General features: G+C 39.6%; 1 protein-coding gene across 1 annotated transcript in view; it reads left to right on the top strand.

The window, feature by feature from the left end:
* The window catches only part of ATRN (attractin), a 271,410-nt gene that overhangs the window by 208,299 nt on the left and 38,016 nt on the right, over nt 1-25,095 (top strand). The window contains exons 23-24 of the mRNA XM_006874825.1: nt 2,259-2,337; nt 4,576-4,733. Of these exons, the coding sequence (XP_006874887.1) occupies nt 2,259-2,337; nt 4,576-4,733 (237 nt within the window). The remainder of the gene's footprint in view (nt 1-2,258; nt 2,338-4,575; nt 4,734-25,095) is intronic.

Raw genomic sequence — 25,095 nt, 5'->3', positions numbered from 1 at the left:
GGGTTTCCAAGGCTGTAAATCTTTACTGGAGTAGAAAGCCTCATCTTTCTCCTATGGAGCAACTGGTAGATTTGAACTGCTGACCTTGTAGTTAACGGCCAAAAAAAGACTCCTTAACTTGAGTGTTAAGGAAGACAATATACAATAAGAAAGAAGAAACTTGATTTAAAAAAAAGAAAGCAGAGGAAGACACAGGGAGGAGTGCAAGGGTTAAAGGCAGCAGAGATAAATGCTGGTTATATACACAATCCTGCAATAAACTAGAAAGCTCTGGATAGAGTGGGAGAAAACTGGAACAAAACTTAAAATCATAAAAATTTAAAAATACCAGGCTTATTGGTCAGATAGAGCTGGTGAAACCTCTGAGACTATAGCCCGTAGTCACTCTCAGATCTGGAACAGAACTCACCTCAGTGGCTCAGTTTTCAGCCAGACAATAGATAGATCTATTAGGGGAACAGTAACATGAGTGAGGTATATACACCTTAGAATAGTCAGCGGTTTGAGATCAAAAGAGCAACGTTAGACAAGGACAAAGTTCACAAGGTTTGGGAAAGGAAGACTAGAAACAGGAAAGACAGGAAGTGGGTGGGATCAATGATGTTATATTGAGGGACTTATTGTTATATTGAGGGACTTATAGTCAGTAAGAAAGGAGCTCTGGTAGCGTAGTGGTTACGAATCGGGCTGCGGACCTTAAGGTTGGCGGTTTGAAACTAGCAGTCGCTCCGCGGGAGAAAGATGAGGCTTTCTACTCCCGTAAAGATTTACACCCTTGGAAACCCTGTCGCTATGGGTCGGAACCGACTCGACGGCACTTAACAACAACAACAACATAGTAAGATGAAAACAAAATGGATATGAAATGTTGAATATAAAACTGATAAGCTACTATGTAAACCTTCACCCTATTCACAATAAAAAGCTAATGAGAAATGGAATCAAGACATGGCTACACAAATCTTGCTTCATTAACATAACAAAGACCAGCCATTACTAAATGGGATTATAACCACAGGCATAAAGGTTAGGATTTACTACACATCTTTAGGGAGACACAATTCAATCTATAATACAATCCTAAACAGCAAAAATCCACTGCCATCCAGTAGGTTCTTACTCATAGAGGCCTTATATAAAATTTCTGAGACTATAACTCTACAGTCTCACAGCAGCTGGTGGGTTTTGAACCACCAACTTTTTGGTTAACAACCTAACCCACAGCACGAACAACAACAAAACCCATTGTAGGCACCCATCCTAATGGATGTGAATTGGTGTCTTGTGTTTTGTGTTTTTGATTTGCTGCTCTCAGATACCCATTGTAGGCACCCATCCTAATGGATGTGAAATGGTGTCTTGTGTTTTGTGTTTTTGATTTTCTGCTCTCAGATGACTAATGATGCTTGAACATTTTTTTTCATGCGTTTGGTGGCCATTTGAATGCCCCTTTTGGTGAAATGGCTCTGCAAGTCCTTTACACGTTTTATGATTGGGTTATTTGCTTTCTTGTTAAATTGTTGAAGTTTCATGTATATTTTGGTTTTTAGATTCCTGTCAGATACATGGTTTATGGAAATATTCTCCCAGTAGGTAGCTTGTCTTTTAACATTTTTGATAACATCTTGATAAGCAAAAGTTTTCCATTTTTATGAGGTCCCATTTATTTTGTTTTTTTGCTGTTTGTGTTTTATTATATGAAATAAGTCATTGTTAAAGTGAGCCCCAACAGTGTTGTCCTGTCTTTTCTTCTCTGAATTTTAATGGTTTTAGTTTGCATATGTAGGTGATTAATCAATTTTGAGTTTGTGTAGGGTGTGACCCATGAATCCTGTTTTCTGCATGTGGAAATCCAATTTTCCCAGTACCATTTCTTGAAGAGGCTCTTCTTTCTGAATTAGAAAGAATTAGCTCCCTGATGCAGAAAGATCAGTTGATAATTAATATGCTCAGGGTCTATTTTTAACCTTTCTTTTCTTGGAGTTAAGCATTTGATAAAAGTCTGATAAAATTTGATAAAAGAATTGATAAAATTTACATTCCATATGCTTTTATGGGAGGGAAGGGAAATTTTATTTGACGTATATTCCTTGTGTTATGGAAAACTGATTAAGAATTTACTATTTTGAGTTTTTCTTGATATTATAAAGTACTATTTATCCTGTAATTAAAAATTTGAGAGTAAAATTTAATTACATTTTATTTTAAATCTAGAAATTGTTATAATTAATTTTCTAATTATTTGCATTTCTCATCAGCAAAACAGGGATTTGGACATGTTCATCAATGCCTCCCAAAACTTCAACCTCAACATCACATGGGCTGCCAGCTTCTCAGGTAAAGACTGATACTTGAGAAGACCCTCCAGGTGGAAGTGATAAATTGAGAAATGTGATATAGGAGTTGAGAAAGGGGGCTCTAGAGACAGGAAGAAAGGCTTCAAATCTACCTTTGCTGTTAATTAGCTGTGAGATGTTGAGCAAGTGTCTACTCTCCTCTCTAAGCCCCAAGGTTATTTATCTGTAAAAGTGAGAACAGTATTACCTCCTAGAGCTGTAGTGGAGAGGAAGTTAGGTTATACATTATCAGAGTCTTCTGTGGTACCAGGCACAGCACATAGTTACTATGCCTACCTGACTCCCACCACTAATACCACTGCTGCAGCCAGAGCTTTACAGATCCCACTATCATCCTCATTGATGCTTCAGAAGTGGAAAAGGCAGATGGCTCTTAGTTTCAAGAATTGGGAACAGTTTAAATAGAATGAGATTTTATTAAGTACAGAGAAATGTTTGGTCAAGGAGGCTTCAAAAAATTCATGGAAAAATTACATTACATTATCTTTTAGTTCCATTCTCCACAAACTTTTTGAAGCCCTTCATACTTAGGGTACTATATTAAACTCTAAGACCATGGCTTTTTCTATCTTATTCATGCTACTATGATCTACTAAAGTAGATCTGCTGGGCGGGAGAAATAAAGGGTGACCCTCATGTAGTGATTAAAAACATAGCTTGACAAGACAAACTTGAGTTGAATTCTGCCTGTTGTTATTAACAGGCACTATGCTAATAGGTAAGTTAATTTAACATTTCTGAGACATTTTCCTTGTTTGCGAAGTAGAATAATAAAAACATTTATCCTGGTGTGTCATTGTAGAATAAGCGCTGGACAGCTAACCCCAACGTTGGTAGTTCAAACACACCAGCCGCCCCCCAGAAAAGCTATACAAGATTGTGATGCGTCAAGAACTTGGCTTGACTACACTTAAACACAACATCTTTGTAGAGTATTGTGAGGATTACATGAGATGGTAAATGAAGTACCCAGTATAGTCTTTGACAAATGGTAAATTCTCACTAAATGATAACTATTGTCATTATCATTACTTATGATATTAAAACATTAATGTGGTCTGGTCAAAACAGATCATTTAGACTGATGCAGAAATAAGGTTGTCACCTTAGTCTACAGACATCACCTTAGGTTCATCATGTCCTAAAAGGTTGTGTAGACTTCAAAGAATGTTTGAAACTTGCAATGAGAGGAGACTTTTAAAGACAAGTCTGAATTCTCAAAGCCTTGTCTAGAGATAGGCATCTCCTCTGAGCATATGAATGCTTTGCAATGACTGTCTTAACGAGCATGTCTCTAGTCACTCAACAGGCTCTAGTTACCAAAGATTTAAGTCAAATATGGGTGGAGGGGGGTAATTTCATGCCACTTCTTAGACACTAGAATCACTGACTGAGGGAGAATATGTAATGTTAAAGGAGAGGATGGGGTTATATCAAGTCTGTTGTTGTTGTTGTTAAGTGCCATTGAATCGGTTCTGGCTCATAGTGACCCCTAGGAGCTGATGAGTTTGAACCACCGACCTTGTGGTTCAAACCAACTTTGAAGTCCAGTGCATTAACCCACAGCACCACATCAGGACTCCTTTATCAAGTTAGTGAGACTTAAATACTGTAGCTTGTAGGTAAAAGGAGGACTGAGTCATCCTTCAAGCCCATTTTTCTCCACTTCCTCTGAGTCTTGAGGACATGGCCAGTTAGGAAGTATGGGATAGGTTGGTGTCCCTGGTATGAAGAAAGTGGGGCCAAGAACACTGCCAAGCAGGTACAAAATGGAAATGCAAAGAGATTGAAGTGTTGTAGAAAGATGTAATGCAAATGCTTGTTTGATAGGATTCTAGTGGTATCTGAGTTTTCATGGCTGCATGTAGCTTATTCCAGTGTTGGGAAGTCGCAGGAGTCCCTAGTAAAACAATCCTGGTTGGGGCCTGGCTTGTATATCAGCCTGCCCAGATTAAAATCCCAACTCCACTACTTGTTGGCTATGTCGTGTGAAGCAAGTTATTTAATTTCTGTGATCCTCTATTTCCTAATTTGTAAATGAGTATAACAGCAGCATTGTAGTGAGGAGTAAATGAAATGGGCTGGGTTGCTGGAATATAGCAAGTGTTCAGTAAATGCTATTATTAACAATAAGGACAGGTCACCCCACCACCGTTCCTTTACCCTCCCTCCACTTCAAGGAAAAGTCTCTTCTATTTCATTCTTTTCTTCTCAACAGCTGGGACCCAGGCTGGAGAAGAGATGCCTGTTGTTTCAAAAACCAACATTAACGAGTACAAAGATAGTTTCTCTAATGAGAAGTTTGATTTTCGCAACCACCCAAATATTACTTTCTTTGTTTATGTCAGTAATTTCACCTGGCCAATCAAAATTCAGGTAAGAAGTATGTTTTTGGCCTCATACCTACTAAGATGGTGAAACCTCTTTGGTGAAGATTAAATTCTCTAATTTGGAACCTGTGGTAATATGAGATGTACAGTGTTGTTTTGCCTGGGTGATTAGGTATGCCAGTAGAGTACTATTAAGTTCATGAATACTATAAAGAATATTGCAGTATGAGAGTGGTTTAAATCACCTACAAACAAAACGTGTACACCCTTTTGAAAGCAAGTTGGCTATAACAAATTTAATCATTACAGATTAAATGTAAAATCTGTAATGATTTACATCTGCCATGTAAAAAAAGCCGGTAGGACTACACCAAAGAGCTTCAGTTCTAGGGTGAAAAGGTGGGTGGGTGTAAATGAAACTCGTACAGGTGTAATCAGCATATATGTGAGTGTGTGTGGAGAGTGCCTGTGAAGAGATCCAAAATAATGCTGTCAGTTTAAAGGAGAGTAGAATGGTGTATAGAGGGAAGCAGTGTAAGGTCGTGTTTAAGAGAGACATAAATGTGACTCCTGGTTCTTGTACAAATCACTTAGCCTCTCCATGTCAGATTTGTGTGGGCATGTAACTCCTTTCATTTTTTATAAATATGGGTTCAGGAGCAGGTGAGCTTGCAGGAACTGGTACACCTTTGAACATAGAAACGTGGTTACTGGACTGAGGCTGTTGCTGTTTGGTCAGCATGATTAACAGAAATAATTCATCATTAATAATTAGGATGGCTTTGAAACCTAAGTCTGATGGTTATGAGCTCATGCCTTAAGACTGGTCAAAGGACAGTCAGTGTTTTTCTTTCTGGAATGTGGAGGGACTAGGAAGTGTGGTTGTTGTTCGTTCTCACCACCCTCTCTTCTTTTCCAGTCTAGATAGTCTATAAATTTGTCCACACTTTAATTGGTTTCTTCTTTTGCTTCTCCTCTGCTTCCCTCCTCAGCCAGTTCGACTTGCAAGCATTGTTCACTCAGCAGCCCACAACAGTCTAGCTCTTCCCATACCACTCCCTGAAACTATTCTGTCAAAGTGGTCTCCAGTGGCTTCCAGATGCCAAAGTAGAGAGGGATTCTTCAATTCCTTTTTCTTCTCCATGTTGCAGGATTTGAGTTTCTGTCTTGCTTTTCTGGTCCCTTCTTGTCCTGATTATTTAGACTTTTCGGAGAATCCTCTCCCTTAACATTGAGGTTGTCTAGAATTTTGGTGAAGAATATTGAGTATACCTTAAACTGCAGAACAACCAAATCTGTCTTGAAAGAAGAATAGCTGCAATGTTTCTTGGAAGCAACGATGATAATGTACATACTTAGTGATGGAGGGACCAGTCCTGGGAGAAGGAAATCATGCGTAGTCAGCAAAAAGAGGGGACAGCCCTCAACTAGATGGATTAGCACAATGGCTACAGCAATGGGATCAAACATTGGTGTTTTTTCTTTTTTTCTCATTTTTCTTAATTATCTTATTTGAATTTTCTGTGTTTTGTCTTCACAGAACAAAATTTTGGCCTTAAGCTTTTCAACTTTTTTTTTTTTTTTGCTTGTTTTGTATTAGACTAATTTTAACTCTTACCTTTATTACTTCTTTCCTTCTTTTGAGGTGTATGACATTCTTTTCTTACTCCTGAAGTGCTTAGCTCATTAATCTTGAGGGGTTTCTTCTTTCTTAAAACGTGCATTACACAAAAAACATAGGAAGACTGGAAGGTAGAAAGAAGAAAGTAGACTTCTGGGGACCTCAGGAGTTGAGGACTGACACAGCAGTGAGGTGTCTGGGTTTACTTTTTACCTTTCAGATAACATGGATGGGATACCAGAGAACCCTATCCTAGAACCACCAATAGGCACAAACAAAAAAGGAACTTCAAGAAAAGCTCACTCTTCTAGTCAGAGGAAAAGGGCAGCCTAACAGAAGAGAAACCTTTTTGGATAAATATAAATGTCTCAGTTGATACAGGGAAATCATTTGATAAAATCTAACAGTAATTTATGATAAGTACTCTCAGAAAACTAAGAATAGTAGATAATTTCCTCAACTTGACAAAGGGCATTTACAAAAACCATAGAGCTAACATCATGCTTAATTGTAAAAGACTGAGTGCTTTCCCTCAAAGATCAGGAACAAAGCAAGGATGTCTGCTCGCACCATTCTTAAACTAGTACTGGAAAACTTAGCTAGCAATAAAAAGAGAAGGTATTTGGATTGGAAAGGAAAAAGTAAAACTGTTCGGTTTGTAGATAACATGATTGTATACATAGAAAATACCAAGAAATCCAAAAACTAATTAATAATTGAGTTCAACAAAATGGCAGGATACAGGATCAACCACAAAAATCCATCACATTTCTTCTACATACTGACAATAAACATGTAGAGACTAAAATGAAACCCACAATAACGTGTACAATCTAACCAAAGATTATTAGTCTCATAGATATTATAAAACATAAAAGTTTTATCTGCTGACTAAAGAAGACCTAAATAGGGTCCTCCTGTGCTCATAGATTAGGAGACTCAGCATAGCAAAGACTCCTTAAATTGATTAAATAAACTTATTGCAGCATCTGAAGCCATTTCAGATCCATTTTCACTGGCTCTCATTCATGCGCCCATATTTCTCTTGATTTTTTAAAAAAAATTTTTTAACTGAAAGTTCTTGTATCTTGGACACTTTTGGTATCCCAGTTTTATGTAGGAGTCTCTGTTTAGAAATCCCCTCCCTATATTCAGTAGGCTATAGGCTTGTGTTCTCTCACGCATTTTAAATGCAGCTCTCCAACTGTTCTTAAAGTAGAAGCTGAATTCTTATGCTTACTTAGTTCCCAAGGTTCCTGCTTTTTCTTCATTTTTGGTCCTTATTGATTATTTTCAAACTAGTTCAGGTAGATTTAAAATGATATTTGTTGAAATGACAGAGTAAAAAGAGGCACTGAGCCAATTCTCTGCAATAAAAACATGGGAAACCTAGTGAAACAGATATAGCTGGTGATGCTGGAACCATGAGCATCAGAGGATAGGACACCTGAGAGAGAAGAAAAACAGACTGGTGTCACTCTTGTGAACAGCTGTTGATACAGCAGGAGGTTGGTGACAAGAGGTGTAGTTCTACCTTGTTCGTCTGCCTTCCTGGTATCTGGGGGTGTGGCTTGTCCCCACTGTCACCAACCCAACAACCAGTAGCACTGGAGGGTGAATCACCCTGAACTATACTACACAAACAATGAACATAGAACTGACTGTGTTCACACTTCCAGTCTCTACCACATACACCAGGAGACAGGTATTGAGTGCCTGAGAACAAACCAATATATAATCATAAACAAAATGTGAATATGACACCACAATGTATTTGAGAAAACAGACTATCTCTGCTTACACATAGAAACAAGGCAGAGGGTCTCAAACAATTGAATTAAAGGAAAACCGAATTACTGAGTTTGAAGAAATATCAGTAATCATCTGCTAGAAGAACAGTCAGAAAAAAGAACAAAAAAAGCTTACGATTTATGGGGGAACTATCAAGAGGAATAATCTGTGTGTGATAGGAATTCCAGAATGGGAAGAGAAAAAAAGAAGTCCTAGAGAATACTGTCCAAGAGTTGTTACGAAGTAAACTTCCCTAACATTATGAAAAACAAAAAGATGGCTGTTCAAGAAGCTGAACGAACTCCAGATAGAATAGATCCCAAAAGTATTATAATCAAACTTTTTAAACCAAAGGAAAAAATCCTGAGAACAGCTCAGGAAAAAATGAAAAATTATTCTACAAGGAGAACTATTAAGACTAAGCTTTCATTTCTCAGCATGAATCATGTAGGCAAGAAGACAATAGAATGACATATATAAAAATCTGAAAGAAAAAAATTGCCAACCAAGGATCATATCCAGCAAAACTGTCCATCAGATATGTCGAAATTAGGTCATTTCTAAACAAACAGTACAAATTAAAAGAATTTACAAAAAGCAGAGCCACCTTACAAAAGATACTAACGGGAGTTCTTTGGACAGAGAACCAACAACAGCCTGAGGCTAACACACATGACAATATCATCTAGACTCAACCCACATGTGGAAGTATGCAAAGTAAAACAGACCTGTAAGACTGAAAAGAGAACCAGAGATACAGTTGTAGCAACAACAAAACCCTGAAGTAAAAAGAGGGAGTCATCCAGTTACAGAATTTACAAATGAAGAGGAAATCAAATTGATTTCAAGGGGAAAATTAAATGAAAATAAACCTAACTGTAACCCTAAAAACAAGACCAAGCCTTACTATTTATTAGCCCTAGCCCAAATCTTAGCCCCAACACTAACCTTAGTCCTAACCATAACCCTAACACTAAATTGAGCCCTAGATCTAGTCAGAGTCCCAACCCTAACCCTCACGCCTTACTCCTATCACTTCTGCCAAAAATCAATAATTAATAAAAGTAAACCTTCACTCAATTCACAATAAAAGGGTTTCTTGGTTTTGTTTTGTTTTTAAATAAGATGTTTGTCATTATTTTGTTCTGCATCCCAGTTGTTGTTTTTCAATAAGGATTTCAGGATATTTAGTTCTACCATACTGCCTAGAACTTATTCTGCATATGGTCTCTCTGCCTTTCCATGTGCTTTTTACCTCTTTTTGTTACTGCTAACCTAAATACTTTGTCACTGGGGACCTGAATCAACTAGGCATGGATTTGTGAGTGAACAGTAAAAACCTAGAATAACATGGCTTTAATTACTTGCAAGGGCATTTCAACCCCCATAAAATCCTAAGGATCAGCAATCTGAGGCATGAATGGCCACTTTGTTCCACAGTACCGTCAGAAACCAACTTCTTACTGTTTAATTTCGCCATCCGAAGGGCAGATCTATTACCCTCTTCATCCAGTTAAAGGTATCACATCTGTGCTGTACTGGACAGAATTGCTAGAGATGAAAGGGCACTAGTCCTGTTCTAGAGTCCTGGTGTGGTGCTACAGGATAAGTAAGAACTATCAGTTCAAGCTCACCAGCTGTTCTCAGAAACACCCTACACAGCATTGCTATGAGTTGGAAGTGATTTGACGACATGCAACAACAGACACCTGAAGCTGCCACAAGATATTCCTGTTTGTATTCTCATGACCACAGCAAGGACAGCTAGGAAATGTGGTTTTTATTTTGAGTGACCATGGATTTTTCTTTTCTTGGAAAAAAGCTTAGAATAGATATTTCAGCATACCCATCCAGCAGTCTCTACCACGTGATTTGAGTCTGTGGCAAGAGAGGTCACATGAGGGCCTGTTCTTTACTGTATACATGAGAGACTTGGTCTGAGTCATATATAAAGACCACATATCAGAATGTTAGGCATGTGTTTTGGACCATAGCCTCTTTTGTTCTTTGTCCAACATTATATGAGCATATTAAGAAATATATTCTCCAAGGGTCTAGTAATGTTGCTCTCTTAAGTTCTTGGTGAGGTTTATGAGCAGTTTTTGGAAAATGCAAACAAGCTTCTTAGACCTGTAATTCCTTTAATGTTAAACAATACTCTTATTTAGGAATCAGAAGTGAAAACATCTGCTTATCATGATAGACTTTTAAGAACACACAGAAAAATTACTGAAGGAGGGATGACAGTTAAACAAAAGCAGTTTTACTCTCACACTTCTCTCCTGCACCTCTGCCTCAGATCTGTTAATATAGTATTAACTCCTTGTTCTCCCTGACTGCTCATAACATTGATATAAACAGCTGAGAAGCCAAACTGCCTATTGTTAATGGACTGAATTGTGCCCGCCCCAAATTAGGTGTTATAAATCATAACCTATATGCCTGTGTTGTAATACCATTTGGGAATGAGTTGTCTTCGTTATATTAACAAGGCAAGATGAATGTAGGAATTATTTGGAGTCGGTGTCTTGAGACATGAGATTAAACAAGCAGAAATGGAGTAAGATAGATGCCTAGACACATAGAGATCTCCAAGGAATCAGGAAGCAGAAACTGGAGAGAGAAGCCTTCCCCTAGAGCTGGTGCTCTGAATTCAGACTTCTAGTCTCCTTAACTGAGATAGTAAATTTCTGTTTGTTAACGCCACCCACTTGTGGTATTTCTTAGCAGCAGTAGCGAACCAAGACACCTGTGTTCACAACTTCACAATGTTCAAATACTTTCACATGTGAGTGATTTGTCAAGCGTAAACCCAGGACTTAGAATGCAGACCTTCTGCGTCCTTGCCAGGATTCTCTCTTTGTTGTCATGCTGGACAGAGCACCTATTTCTCACCCATGAGGTAAGAGTAGTATTGCATAGACAGCTTAATGTACAGACCATTGTACCATCAAGAGGATATGATGAAATAACCCATGCCCAGAAGCTTAAGATTTTCCTTAGCAACCATGGTGATGTGTATTACATGTTGTAAAGATGAGGCTCCTGATTCACATGCCTTGTGTTACCTTCTATGTTTTTATTCTGGACTGGGAGGTATGTAAGAATGGTGAGGATTGCTTATTCGGAGATTAAGGGCCTTTAGTGAATCCCACAGCCTTTTTCAAAATCCCTTTGGGAAAACAAACTATTAGTTTTCTGTTGTTGCATAACAAAATACTAGAACTTGATAGCATAAAACAATACTTACTATCTATCAGCTTTGTAAGTCCAGGCAGATGTCAAGGTGTCAGCCAGGTGTCAGAACGATGATCATCTCATCTAAGGCTCAGGGTTCTGTTCCAAGCACAATGGCTCTTGGCAGAATCCAGCTCTTTGCAGTTGTTGGACTGATGTCCTCACTTACCATTTGGGAGCCATCTCAGATCCTACAGTTCCCCCACCTGTAGCTCTCTCCACAGCATGGCAGTTTGCTCCTTTGAGGCCAGGAGAACATCTGCTACAGTTTCAAATCTCTGATGCCTTCTGTCTCACTCGATTAGATCAGGCCCACCCACACTCAAGGGTAGAAAATACAGGGTGTAAACATAGTGGGAATCTTGAGGACCATCTTAGAATTCTGCCTGCCATAGGCTACATTTGGGGTGGGGTTTGTAGAACGGGTTGTGAGTATTTCTTGATTCCAGAGAAGTTGAGCTCTAGGCTTCATTTAAGATTGTTGAATTCTTTTTATGCAAAGTATTTGATTTGGGTTCTAGTGGTATTTTCAATAACCTCATATGCATGCAAAAGTTGGACAGTGAATAAGGAAGATCGTAAAAGAAGCGATGCATTTGAGTTACGGTGTTGGAGGAGAATATTGAAAGTGCCATGGGATGTTAAAAGAATAAACAGATCTGTGTTGGAAGAAGTACAGCCAGAGAGTGCTCCTTGAAAGCCAGGATGGCCAGATTTCATCTCTTATACTTCAGACATATTGTCAGGAGGGACCATTCACTGGAGAGGGAGGGTATCATGTTTGGTAAGGTGGAGGGTCAGAGAAAAAGAGGAAGACCCCCAGTGAGATGGATTGGCAAAGTGGCACCATCAACAGGTTCAAGTGTGGCAACAGTAGTGAAATTGTCATAGGACCGGGCAGTGTTTCCTTCTGTTGTGCATAGGGTCTCTGTGAGTCAGTACTGACTCAATGGCACCTAACAACTACAAAGTATAATTTATTGGCTTAAGTCAAGATTGTTTTCATAATGATGTACATCATTCTGAACCCAATAGAACTTTAGGCTTTGTTGCTTATAGCTCAAAAATGATTGATATTAATGATTCTTTGTGAAAATCTTGACTTATGCTGCTGATGTTTTTCCCATTTGGAAACAGGGCTCTGTGCATATAAACAGGCTTTTGTGCTGAAGATAGCCAGGCTGGTGCCAATACCGAGTTCTGTTTTTTTTTTTCCCTCCCAATGCCCTGTTGCTCCACCCTCTGAAAGTCCCTGAAATCCTTTTAGAGCCTTTCCTTGTAGAAGGATCTCTTCCCTAAACTTACTTTAGAAAAGTAATAATTTGAAGTATAAGAATCAAAGAGATGTTGGTTTTCTCCCTGGGGTCTTGGTGCACTTTACCTCTGCTGGATCACTAACTTGAATTAGATCCATTTATGAAAGCTGCATTCAGGAGCACTTTCGAAAATAAACGATGGCGTGCTCACCATTTAGTTTGCCAAGCTTTCCTTGAAAAAAAAACAACGGGTAAGTTTGAAAATGTGTCTTTTTGCTCTTTGGTGCAAATAGCGGCTGTGTTCCCCAGCAGTGTGATGGGACCTGTGGCATTTTTTGCTCAGGGTTCTCACAGGAGAGCCCTGGAGACACTGGTTTTGTGTTGGCTGTGCGCTGTGTGGAGAGCAGGATTGGGCAGAAGCAGTGGTGTTCTCAACAAAGGCCAGACGGGAGGGGGCGGGAGGGGAGAGCTACACGTTTCTTTCTTTCTCTGTTTTACCCAAAGCGTAGCTTTTCTTGTTGGAGTATCGCTCTTAAACACACGTACATACACACTTAGAAACTATATCAATGCAGTGAAAATGTTGAGACTTACTTAAGGAAGAGAGTCGAAAAAGACCGTTTCGTTATGTTTCGGTCTTGTTTTCAGGGCAGACAAAGCCTTTTTGCCTTTGGTTCTCGTTTTCTAAGCAAAGTTAACTGAGGAAATAGAAATCTCTACATGGAAATTCTTGTAAACATTTGTGCTTTAAAAATGGTAATGTTAAACTCTAGTTCATCCAGTGTGCACTGATCCCAGGATTTTTTCCCATAATTAAGAACAGATCAAAACCTTTAACTGCTAACCAGGGGAATTTGAAACTAACTATAAAAAAATCCTTGTAGATGTAGTTTTTAAAAAACAAAATAAAACCAGAAACCACCCAGACTGAAAAGGCCTGTGTGTAAGAGAGTGGTAGGTGTGGTGGGCCAGTTGTGCCTATTTTCTGGTCAATTGCTCTTGTGGGTGAGCGCAATCACCCCCAGCCTCTGCTTTCTGAAAACAGTCCCAGTTGTCCTGCTTCTTAAGCTGGGGTCTCAGCTGACTTCAGCCATGCCCAGAGTTTGAGAGAGTAGGTATTCAAGGTAGAGAGTAGACGGGCAGGGGTTCTGTGTGAGGTGGGAAGGTGGGTTGGTGGAGCTGGAATCCTGGCCTCTTACTGGCTCTGCAACAGAGGTTGTTATTGTAATGTGGAACTAATATTAAAGCCCCTTTCATGCTGGGTGTTTCATCTGCTGTTTTATATAAGAGGCCAGCGTTCACAAGCAAAGGCACAGAATTTGTATTGAGAACTGGACATTTAGATTCTGGAGTTATGTTTATAGGTGCTAGCAGGATTGCTCTACTGAGCAGGGGATGTGTGAAACTTGCTGACTTATATGTATTTTTGTTATAACAGCTTTTTTGAGATACAATTCACATACATAAAATTCATTCATTTAAAATTCACAGTTCAGTGGGGGGGTTTTGTGTGCTTATAGAGTTGTTCAAGCATCGCCACAATCATTTTAGAACGTTTTCATCACCCCAAAAAGAAACCCTGTGCATACTAGCAGTTACTCCTCATTCCTCCCTCCCCTAACCCCTACCAACCATCAGTCTGCGCTCTGTCTCTGGATTTGCCTATACTGAACGTTTCATATCATTTGAATCACACCACATGCTGTCTTTCATGAGGCTTGTTTCACTTACAATACTGTTCTTGTTCTCAAGTTTCATGTTGTAGCATATATTGTTGTTGTTATGTGCCGTGGAGTCAGTTCCGACTCATAGAGAACCTGTACAGGGTTTCTGAGGCTATAAACCTTTACGGGAGCAGAAAGCCTCATCTTTCTCCTGCGGAACAACTGGTAGTTTCGAACTGCTGACCATGAGGTTAGCAGCCCGATTCGTAACCACTACGCTACCAGAGCTTCTTGTTATGTTAGTACTTCATTTATTTGTATTGCCCTGTAATATGCCATTCAATAGATATATTGTTGTTGTTAAGTGTCCTCAAGTCAGTTCCAACTCATAGTTACCCTGTATAGGGTTTCCAAGGAGTGGCTGGTGGGTTTGAACTGCCAACCTTGTGGTTAATAGTCCAGTGTTTATCCTACAGTGCTACACCAGGACTCCATACTGCATTTTATTTATCCATCCATCACTTGATGAACATTTGGGTGGTTTTCACTTTTTGGCTATTATGAATAATATCAGATATACTCTTAACATATGTATTGTATAATTACGTGTTTACGGGAGCCCTGGTGTAGTGCTGTGGGTTAATGCACCAGACTGCAAAGCTGTTTGAACTGCAAGGTTGGTGGTTCAAGCTCACCAGCTGCTTCTCAGAAACCCTTTACAGGGTCGTGGTGGGTCGGTACCGACTTGATGCTACCTAACAACAACAATAAAAGTTACAGTGCTTGTGAGCAAGGAGCCTGGAGAGCAGCAGGACAGGGGCTGTTAGGAAGAAACTCAGTTTCAGCTGAGGGATTTGCACTGCAACCCAAAACCACTGCTCCTATTGTTGTTAAGTGCTGTCCAGTCAGTTCCAATTCATCGTGACTCTGGATAGAGTTTCCAGGGAGCGGCTGGTGGGTTTGAACCACCAACCTTAAGATTAGTAGTCTAGTGCTTTTTCTACAGTGCTAACACCAGGAACCACCCAGAGTCACTGAAACATTTTAAGCATAGAAGTGACCAAAGATCGATATTTTGGAAAGATTTCTCTGACAACAGTTGGAAAAGTTGTTGGAAGAGACCAAGCATGAGTCAGGGAGATCAGGGGAGATTCTTGTGGAGAAACCTCAGTAATCATCCAAATGGATGACCCTTAGGCACATTCCAGAGTGGATTCCTTTCCTTATCAGTGTCTCCACAGCCATAGGCTTTTCTGCTTCCTTAAGGGCAAAGACTACATTGTATATTTCTCTGTTCTTGGTGTCATAGCATAATGTTTACCAGCTGTCAACACTCTATAGAAATGTGTGCTGGATAGATACTTACTTGTAGATACAAGAGCATTAATTAGGGTAGGTATCAGAACTTATTTTTTTAAATGTTTAAAATGAATTAAAGATAATATTATGGAACAAGAAATAACGGCAGAGGAGTCCTGGTGGCACTGTAGGATAAACACTGGTTGCAATTTTGGCAGTTCAAAGCCACCAGCCATTCTGTGAGGAAAAGATGAGGCTTTCTGCTCCCATAAATATTTATAGCCTTGGAAACCTTATACAGGATCGTTGTAAGAATCGACTTGACAGCAGTAAGTTTGGTGTTTTGCATTAGTATATCATTTAATGTCCTGAGTAGGCTGCAGCCTAGGTCAGAAGAGAACAGTACATCTCAGAGTTTACTTCTATTCTCCTTTGCAGGAAGCGCACAGCAATACACTGGGTTTTCCGTTACTGGCCACTAGTGAGCAGTTGGGCACATAGCCAAAGTATTTATAACTGAAAGTCAAGGGCAAAATCCATCTCCCTCAGCCCACCCTACCTCTAGTGAGAATGTCAGAGGGAGAGTCCTAGAGAGCCTATTGACTTCAAACCTTCCCCCAAACAGCAGTGCATCAGAGACCCAAGGCTCCTTCCCCGGGTCTCTGAGTCCAGGAATCCAGCACCCTAGTGGGCTTTCGCTGTATTGTCTCCTGCTCCTTTAGGTGTTTGTGGACAACAGATACATCTTCTCCGTACAATCAAGGGTGTTGTGTCCATTTCCTGTCTCTGTTGGCATCTTTCCATCCCCGTCAGGATTACAACAAAGAAACTAATAGGCACTGAAAACAGTGATGGAATTACACTGGAAGGTGGGCAGAAGATGAATCACTAAGTGATGCCTGAAATGGATCAATCAAGAAATAACTATATTACCACAAAGTAAAAGGGAAAAGTTCCAGTAGAAACAGTGATAACAAGCTAACCCTCAGAAAAATGAAAAGGAAACCTAGTTAACGGTAGAAGCTTTTGCTAAAGTTTTAGAAAAAGAAGGGCAGTTATCATCACTTTGAATTATTAGTCCTTTAGGACTTTTTGAACTTTCAACCAAGTATCTGTAGTTCTCTAATGATTTTTTAAATTGTTGATGTTATTGGTGTTAAGTGCTATCAAGTTGGTTCCAATTAATTTCAATACCGTATAGAGTTTCCAAGGAGCAGCTGGTGAATTTGAACCGCCGACCTTGCGGTTCTAACTGGCCTTGCAGTCAAGTACTTTATCCTACAGCGCCACACCAGGACTCCTCAAATTCTTGATTAATATGATTCAATGCAATAGGAGTTTGGGAAAGTAGTGAAAGTGTTGGTTGAAAGGAAAGTTGGATAAGAATGCACAGAGCAGTGTTGAGTGGGGAGGTCAGGAGTGCACACACAGATGGTGAGTGTTCCCTGGCATGTTGGGAGTGAGCAATGCAGTGCCATTAACTAGATTGAGACTCTGACAGTGTAGGGTTTCTGTGCCCACACAGACCAGCATCGGGTGGGTGTTGTCTGAGGCCAAGTGATGGTCACTGGGAACCATTCCAGGGCTTGTGGTCTTAACATAGATTACATATGAAACATTGATTTAAAAAAAAAAAAAAAAAACAGTTTGAGTTGTTTTGTGTCATAGCAAAATGCAAGGAAGTGGCAGCAGGTTAGAATATACTCGAGCCAGTGCTCACAAAATCTTCCATCCTTGACAAAACTGAGGCCTGAGTAGAAAAGTGTTTATAGGTTGCTCTGAGCTCTTCTGGGAGAGTCAGTCCTCCTGGTTTCCAGCCCCTCAATGACCAGAACTAACAGCAACTATGGTCCTAAAGTGGGGGTGGGCACTCAGGAAATCCTTAACATCTGCAAAGCTTGGCCTCTGAGGGTGAGTCAAGAAGCACATGGACCCTAATCTGGATAGGCTCTCAACCTTGGCTGAGCTCAGCCTTAGTGGTGCTACTGGTTCCACAACCATCAGAGCAGCCACAGAAATGGTGCCAGGTGTACACTCATCCCTCGGATTTTCTCAAAACCTAATGGATGCTGCCTCAAAGTTAGAAGGCTTTGCCTCACAAAGCGGTTGGCAGATCTTCCCTGTCCTTATCTTGCCTTACATGTTCACAGCAATGAAGATAGGTGTTGGGGGAGAAGATGAAGGCAAATTGGAGTCACACCTTTCTTTCCAAGCCTTCTGTATTAAGCAGTGATCCTTCACTACTCATTCAACATTCATTAGTTCTTTTGATGTCTACAGTATCACTTTGTGGATTGCACATTGTAGATGATCTGTAAAATACAAATGTTAAACAAAAAAATTTTAAAACAACTTGGTCCTTGGTGGTTAAATCTTTTTATAGTAGCTTTGGGCTCAGACTCTACACAACATGGTTGCTGAAAACGTCCACGTTTTCAGTGTTAACTAAATTCTGAGATTTGGTGATGGCCCTTGGATCTTCATTCTCTTTACTGTTGCTCCCACTGCTCTGGCCATCCATAACCATGAGGTCACATCTTGCCTGGCACTTTCAGAAACTCTAAGCTTTCTCTCTATCCCCTTCCCAGTTTCAAGGAAACTAACTTTTTATTTCAAAGCACCAATTCTCTCTGTCTTTCCACTCCCTCTCCTGGGGAAGAAGCTCAGTTAATGTCTTAAGGGGCTAAACTTTCCAAATAAGTTTATTATCATTTGGCCTCAGACAACACCCACCCGATGCTGGTCTGTGTGGGCACAGAAACCCTACACTGTCAGAGTCTCAAGCTAGTTAATGGCACTGCACTGCAGTTACTGAAATGCTAAAGAAATTACTCAGGGGAAGGAGAAGGGAAAGCAATTTTGTAAATAATACCTTAATTCACAGTTTCCTTAAATGTGGCCTGTGGACACCAGCATTAGAATTTGAATGCTGGAGATTAAAAATACAGTATGTGTAGGAGAAAGGCCTAGGATTCTGAATTTGTTGCCAGCTCTCCAGAGTTTGAGAACCACAACCTAGTTCATAGAATACAGAGATTGATCTGCTCTTGTGTGGGAAGTAGGGGATTACCTTTTCATTCTTTCTTCTACAATTAAAAAGTCAGAAAATGGTATCTTTATAAACAGAAGAATATAAGAATCCTCTTCTGTGGAATAGCTCTATGTGTACCGCCATAGGATAAGATAGAATAAGATTATCTGTTTGTTGCATGCCCTGAAAGAGGAGCAGGTTGGGTCTGATGTAAGATGGCAAAGCAGATGCACTGAGTCAGCCCTCTGCCACAGGACATAGGAGACCAAGTGAAACAGATAGAGTTGGTGGTCCTGGAACCTTGGGTCTCAGAGGACAGGACAGAGGTGGACTGAGTGTCAAGTGGAAGAGGAAGATGAACAGGAGCAGTGAGAGAGAAGAAAATCAGGCAGACTGACTGTCAAGGAGTGGTGCAGTCATCTTGATACAGGATGTGGCTGAAGGTTGGCAGCAAGTGTATGCAGTTATCCTTTGTTCTGTGTCCTGATAGACAGGGGCACAGCCAGGCTCCACCCTTTCCAACCCAATAGCCAGTGGCACCCCCTCTTGCACAGCATCTGCTCTGCCTGGGGTCGGGTGCTGGACATAGCACCGCTCCTTCTGGAGGCACATGAGCCCACCCTGAACTATACTACACAAACAGTGAACCAAGAGCTAATGGCATTCACACTTCAATCTCCACTACATCCACCAGGAGACAGGTGATGAGTGATTGAGAATACACCAATATACATGTATTTAGCCATCAACTGGATATAAATATGACACAATACCAGAAATTGTATTGGAACTACCTGATAAAGAATTTATAAGAATGCTTGTTAGGCAACATCAACAGATTGCATGAAAGATCAAGAAAACTACAGATGAAATCAAGGAAAACATAAACAAAACTAAGGGGAAATTTTTGAGAAACAAATAGAGAAAATACAAAATCGGCAACTAGAGCACCAGAAGATTAGCACTAGGACTTCAGAAATAATACACTGAAAGGGCAAAGAAATAGAACTGAATCTGTGGAAAGCTAAATTACTGAGTTTGAAGAAAAATCTATCAATAATCATCTGCTAGAGGAACAATCAGAAAAGAGGAACAAAACAAATCTGAAGAAAGCCTAAGATTTATGTGGGACACTATCAAAAGGAATAACTTATGTGTGATAGAAATTCCAGAACAGGAAGGCACACAAAAAAAGCATAGAGAATGTTGTCCAAGAGTTATTAAAAGAAAATGTTTCTAACATCTTGAAAGACAGGAAGATAGCCATTCGAGAAGTTGAATGAACTCCAAACATGATAGACCCCAAAAACAAACTTTTCAAAACCAAAGATAAGCAAAGACTACTGAGAGCAGCTCAGGAAAAATGAAAAGTTACCTGCAAAGGAGAATTAATAAGACTAAGCTCTCATTTCTCTGCAGAAACCATTGCAGGCAAGAAGACAGTGGAATGTCATATATAGAAATCTGAAAGAAAAATCTTACCAATCTTATAAAAATTACTAAGTGAGGGTTAGAACTATGGCTAGGTCTTGGCTAAGCCTAGAACTTCACTAATTGTTAGAGTTATGCTTAGGACCAGGGTTAGTGTTGGTGGTGAGAGATGGGCTAGGGCTAAGGGTAAGGCTTGGTTTAGTTTTGAGGGTTACAGTTAGGTTTATTGTTACTATTTTTTTCTTGATAATCTATTTGATTTCCCCTTCATTTATGAGTTCTGTAACTGGATTATTCCCTCTTTATACTTTAGGGTTTTGTTGTTGCAACTGTATCCCTGGTTCTCTATTCATTCTTATAGGTGGTACTGTCTGTCATGTATGTTAGTCTCAGGGTGTTGTCTGCTGTTGTTGCTTCTCTGTCCAAAGAACTCCCTTTAGTTGATCAAGTTCTGAGTACATGAGGGAAAATGCTGAGTCCCATTGGAGAGGTTGGGGGGTGACTGAATGAGGGAGGAAGTGTTTGGTCTGTACCACAAAGAACAGGGAGGACCCGCACACTGCAGGTGGCAGGACAGTACTCTGGGGATAGAAGTATCAACTGCATTAGTATATAAAGTGAAAACACTTGTTTGGCTGAAGCAAAGAATTAGTGAAGTACAAGGCCACAATTTCCTGTCTAATGTCCCTGGAACTAACTGTGCTTCTGAGTTTAGAGTTGTTCAGGCTTTATGTATCATGCCCAAAGGACCTGGACTAAACATATTATAATCCTCAATATTAGTATTTCTTCAGGAAAAGCAAAAACAATGGCAGACTCATTGTTTACCAATAAACATTCACTTATTCAGGAAACATTTATATTTTTTTATACTGGGATTTTAAATAAGACTGTTGATGGTGTTGGGTGCCATTCAGTTAGTTCCACCTCTTGGTGTCCCTATATACAGCAAAATGAAACACTGCCCAGTCCTATGCTGTTCTCACAATTGTTCTCATTGCTGCATCCACTGTGTCAGTTCATCTCAAAGTCTTCCTGTTTTCTGCTCTTTACATGATTTCCTTGTCTAAGGTCTAGTCCCTGTTTACTAAAATAGCCTCAGATCAAGTCAGGTCATATTTTACCAACAAATGAGTTATATAAAAATGTCATTTTAGAGAGGTTACTTTTTTTGTGTGGGTAGGTGGAGGGATTGCCCATAAAACATGTGGAACTAAAAAAAATAAATAAGACTGAAAGTTGAGTTGGAATCAGGTTGTAGAAATGTTGTGTGATATCAAATCAATTTAAACTTATAACAACCCTATATGATAGAGTAGAACTGTTTCCATAGGGTTTCCTAGGCTGTAATCTTTATGGGTACAGATCATCAGGACCTTTGCTTCCAGGTTCAAACCACCCACCTTTCGTTAGCAGCCAGCACTTAACCATTACTCTACCAGGACTCCTGTATAAATGGAGGCCATTAAGTCTAGGCTGACTGGCCTGTGGAGAATGATATTTATTCTTTTGAAGGGCAGAGAATGAAATGTCTGAGTCTTATTTACCAATTAAAATGAGATTTTTTTTCTTTGCATTAAGTAGATTATAGCATAGGAAGTTCTCATCTTCAATATCAAGAAAGGGCCCCAAATCTTCAACATTTTCATAATAAACCATGACAAAAAAAGTCTGACTGGGCTATTCTCTTGAAAAAGAAAATCAGAAACTATGGGAAATGTTTATTTTAATTTTACAATTTAAATATAAATTATGATTGCTGTCATGAGGCAGTTTTTATAAGAAAGAAAAATAAGATCTTACTGTTTTTTTGTTGTTGAGGGGTGGGCGTGGCCGACTTACTGTTTTGCTAATAAACATTCATTTATTCAGGAAATAGTTATAACATACTTGGTGTTGTTAGATGCCATCTAGTCTTTTCCGACTCATAGCTACCCTGTGCACAACAGAACAAAACACTGCCCAGTCCTACACCAGTTGTGATGTTTTAGCCTGTTGTTGCAGCCACTTTGTCAACTTACTCTTTTTTTTGCTAAGCCTCTACCAAACATGATGTCCTTTTTCAGGGACTGTTCTGACTGACACCATGTCTGAAGTGCATGAGACAGTCTGACCACTCTCCCTTTCAAGGAGCTTTCTGTCTTCTCAGACAGATTTGTTTGTTCTTCTGGCAGTCCATGGTACTTTCAGTATTCTTCACCAACACCACAATTCAAATGCACTGATTCTTCTCTAATCTTCCTAATTTGTTGTCCTACTTTCACATATGACTCATAGCAACCCTGTATACGGTTTCTGAGGCTATACATCTTTGCTGGAGCAGAAAGTCTCATATTTTATCCCACGTGGTTCTGACCTTGTGGTTCATAGTTCATTGCTTAATTTAAAATGCCATGGCTTAGGTCAGACATACCTTAGTCCTCAAAATGACATCTTTGCTCTTTGACACTTCAAAGAAATTTTTGTAGCGTACCTATTAATGCACTAATCACTGTTTAAGGCACTGGGGATATAATAGTCAAAAGTAAAGCCCTTGTCTTCCTGCCACTTATTTTCAAGTGGAGAAAAAAATCATAAATAATGTACAGATAAGGACAATGCAGAAATAGAAATAGGTAAGAAAATAGAGGTATGGCTTCAATTGTGCCGGTGGTGCTTAGAGATACAACAGTAATGGGATTCCTCACTTCAGACTAGACTTCAGAGTATGATTTAAAGAACAAGAGTTAGGGGCCCCATGAGTATTCCCAAAGTCCTCTCTTAATCCTATTCAGAGTGTTGTGAAGCACATGTGACATCTTTATCTATAAACCCTTCTTCAGGAGATAACAGGGCTAACTCTGCCAAGTTTTCCTTTTATTAGTGGCTTTGTGTCCAATAGCACTTTCACTAAAATCTCTTGTCTTTTGCAATACTGCTTTTGCAGTCCATTTCATTATGTGATGTTGTCTGAATAGGGACAAAGGTGCCCTGGTGGTACAGTGAGTTAAGCACTGGACTGCTAATCAAAAGGTTGACAGTTCAAATTCACCAGCTACTCTACAGGAAAAAGATGAAATAGTGTACTTTTGTGAAGATTTACAGCCTCAGAGACCCTATGTATGTAATAAATATTTCCTTAATAAATGAATGTTTATTGGCAAAACAATGAGTCTCCCACTTCCCACCCCCCAACAACAACAACAAAAAAAAAACAGTAAGATCTTATTTTTCTTTCTTCCTCAAGTTCAGTGGGTCAGACCCATGTGCCGCTTTTTAGAAACCATATGTAGGGTTACTGTGAGTCAGAACTGACTCGATGGTGTACAACAACAACAGAGATTTATCTCAAGGAAATGGCCCACATGGTTGTAGAGACTGGCAGGTGGTCCCAAGTCCATGGGTCAGACATCAGACTGGAGGATTCTCCTGACACATAGCTGCAGAGTGTGGCATACTCAAGATTGGCAGGTCAGATGGCAGCTGCTGGCTCACAAGCTATGGAGGCTAACAAGTCCCAAGTTAGGCAAGCAATATGACAGGCTACTGACTCAAGTCCCAAGAACTGAAGGTCAGATGATGATAAGCTGTATGCAGGATCCAGAGTGAGCAAAAGCCAGAAAACGATGCCAAATGTCCACATACAAGGAAGCTTTGAAAGTTCATGGAAAAATTCTGTTAACTTTTCATTCCATTTTACCACAAACTTTTTGAAGCCCTATCATATATTAGATGAATCACACACCTCTGAAAAAAAAATCCCATTTAACTATAATTGGCTGTTTATAGTATGTCTCACCATGAAGGTGATTACATTATATTAGATCTCATCATGGGGGGATGACACCATCATTAACATAATTGCCAAACCATTGAGAATCATGACCCAGCCAAGTTGACAGCCTTAACCATAACAGTTCAGTGTTAAGCAGGACTAGATGTTTTATGTCAGTGCATTCATACACTTTTATGTTAGTGACTTTTGCTTCACTACACAATCTTGTAATTATGAAGACTCACATAATAAAGATCAACAAAAATCGGACTCCTTTAGAGAATGCCTGTTGTCTTGGATACCAGCTGCACTAGCAGCCAATTTATGTGATTAGAAATTGAACATCTACCTGATGTGGCCCTTCTTTAGCAAGAAATCAAGCTATGGGTCAGTTGGCATGACTGACTAGAATCTTAGCACTGAAGAAGCTGCACTGACGAATGCTGTGTGGCATGGGGCACCTATCCACCTGATAGGTCTACAGAAGAGGTGCCCTTAGCATATGGACTTTTTTGACACCCATCAGGGAGTAAATAGCATATCATGGATTTCTTTAAGTCTAAACGCTAAAGACAAAATAATGTTTTAAAAGCTTAAAATGTAAACACAGCTGGAACTAGAGTCAGTTTCCTTCTTCTTTATGTGCTGTAATTTGCAATCTTCATTCCATGACGGAACAGCCTTGTTTACACAATTGGCCTTCTCTAATTTTATTAACTAAGAACCTTTTATGTGAGGACTATGGTTCATATGCTGCCACTTTCTTTCTCTCCAAGAGCATTCTTACTTGGGACTGTTTGCAGCCAATGTAATAAATGAGGGAAAAGCAAAGAAGGTGGATTTCTCCTAGCTGTCTTATGAACTCTATGTAACTTTATGTTTTTAAGTGATGACTATCAGGAAGACCAAAAGCTTTGAATTCCCTGCTCATAATATTTTGTGATGTACATAGATAGTGTTGGATAATTATTTAAGGAATGTCCAAAAGAAAACCAGACCATCAGAAATGGCAAAGAGCAGAAGGTTCTTCGGCTTCTGTGAGAACCAGTGTGTGATCAACATTGGGTTAAGGACCTTCTTGCCTGGATCAGGAAAGCAAGATGAAAGCTCAAGATTGCTTTGTCAGAGCAAAAAAATTATTAAACTACAGGGTAACTTCAAAGAAAAGTAATACACCTGCACATCAAAATAAAAAGGGAAGTCAGAAAGACTAGTAAATATTAACACAGCAGAGAACAAACAAGATGGTGGATTGGATGGAAGTGTAGTAAAGGAGCTCCGCCAGCAACAACACAGAATACCTGACCAAGCAGGCTCAGGGGAT

Source organism: Chrysochloris asiatica, unplaced genomic scaffold (assembly GCF_000296735.1).
Source record: "Chrysochloris asiatica unplaced genomic scaffold, ChrAsi1.0 scaffold00304, whole genome shotgun sequence".
Classification (NCBI taxonomy): Eukaryota; Metazoa; Chordata; class Mammalia; order Afrosoricida; family Chrysochloridae; genus Chrysochloris; species Chrysochloris asiatica.
Note: the sequence above shows the minus strand (reverse complement) of the source record. Positions and strands in the feature narration are given on the sequence as shown.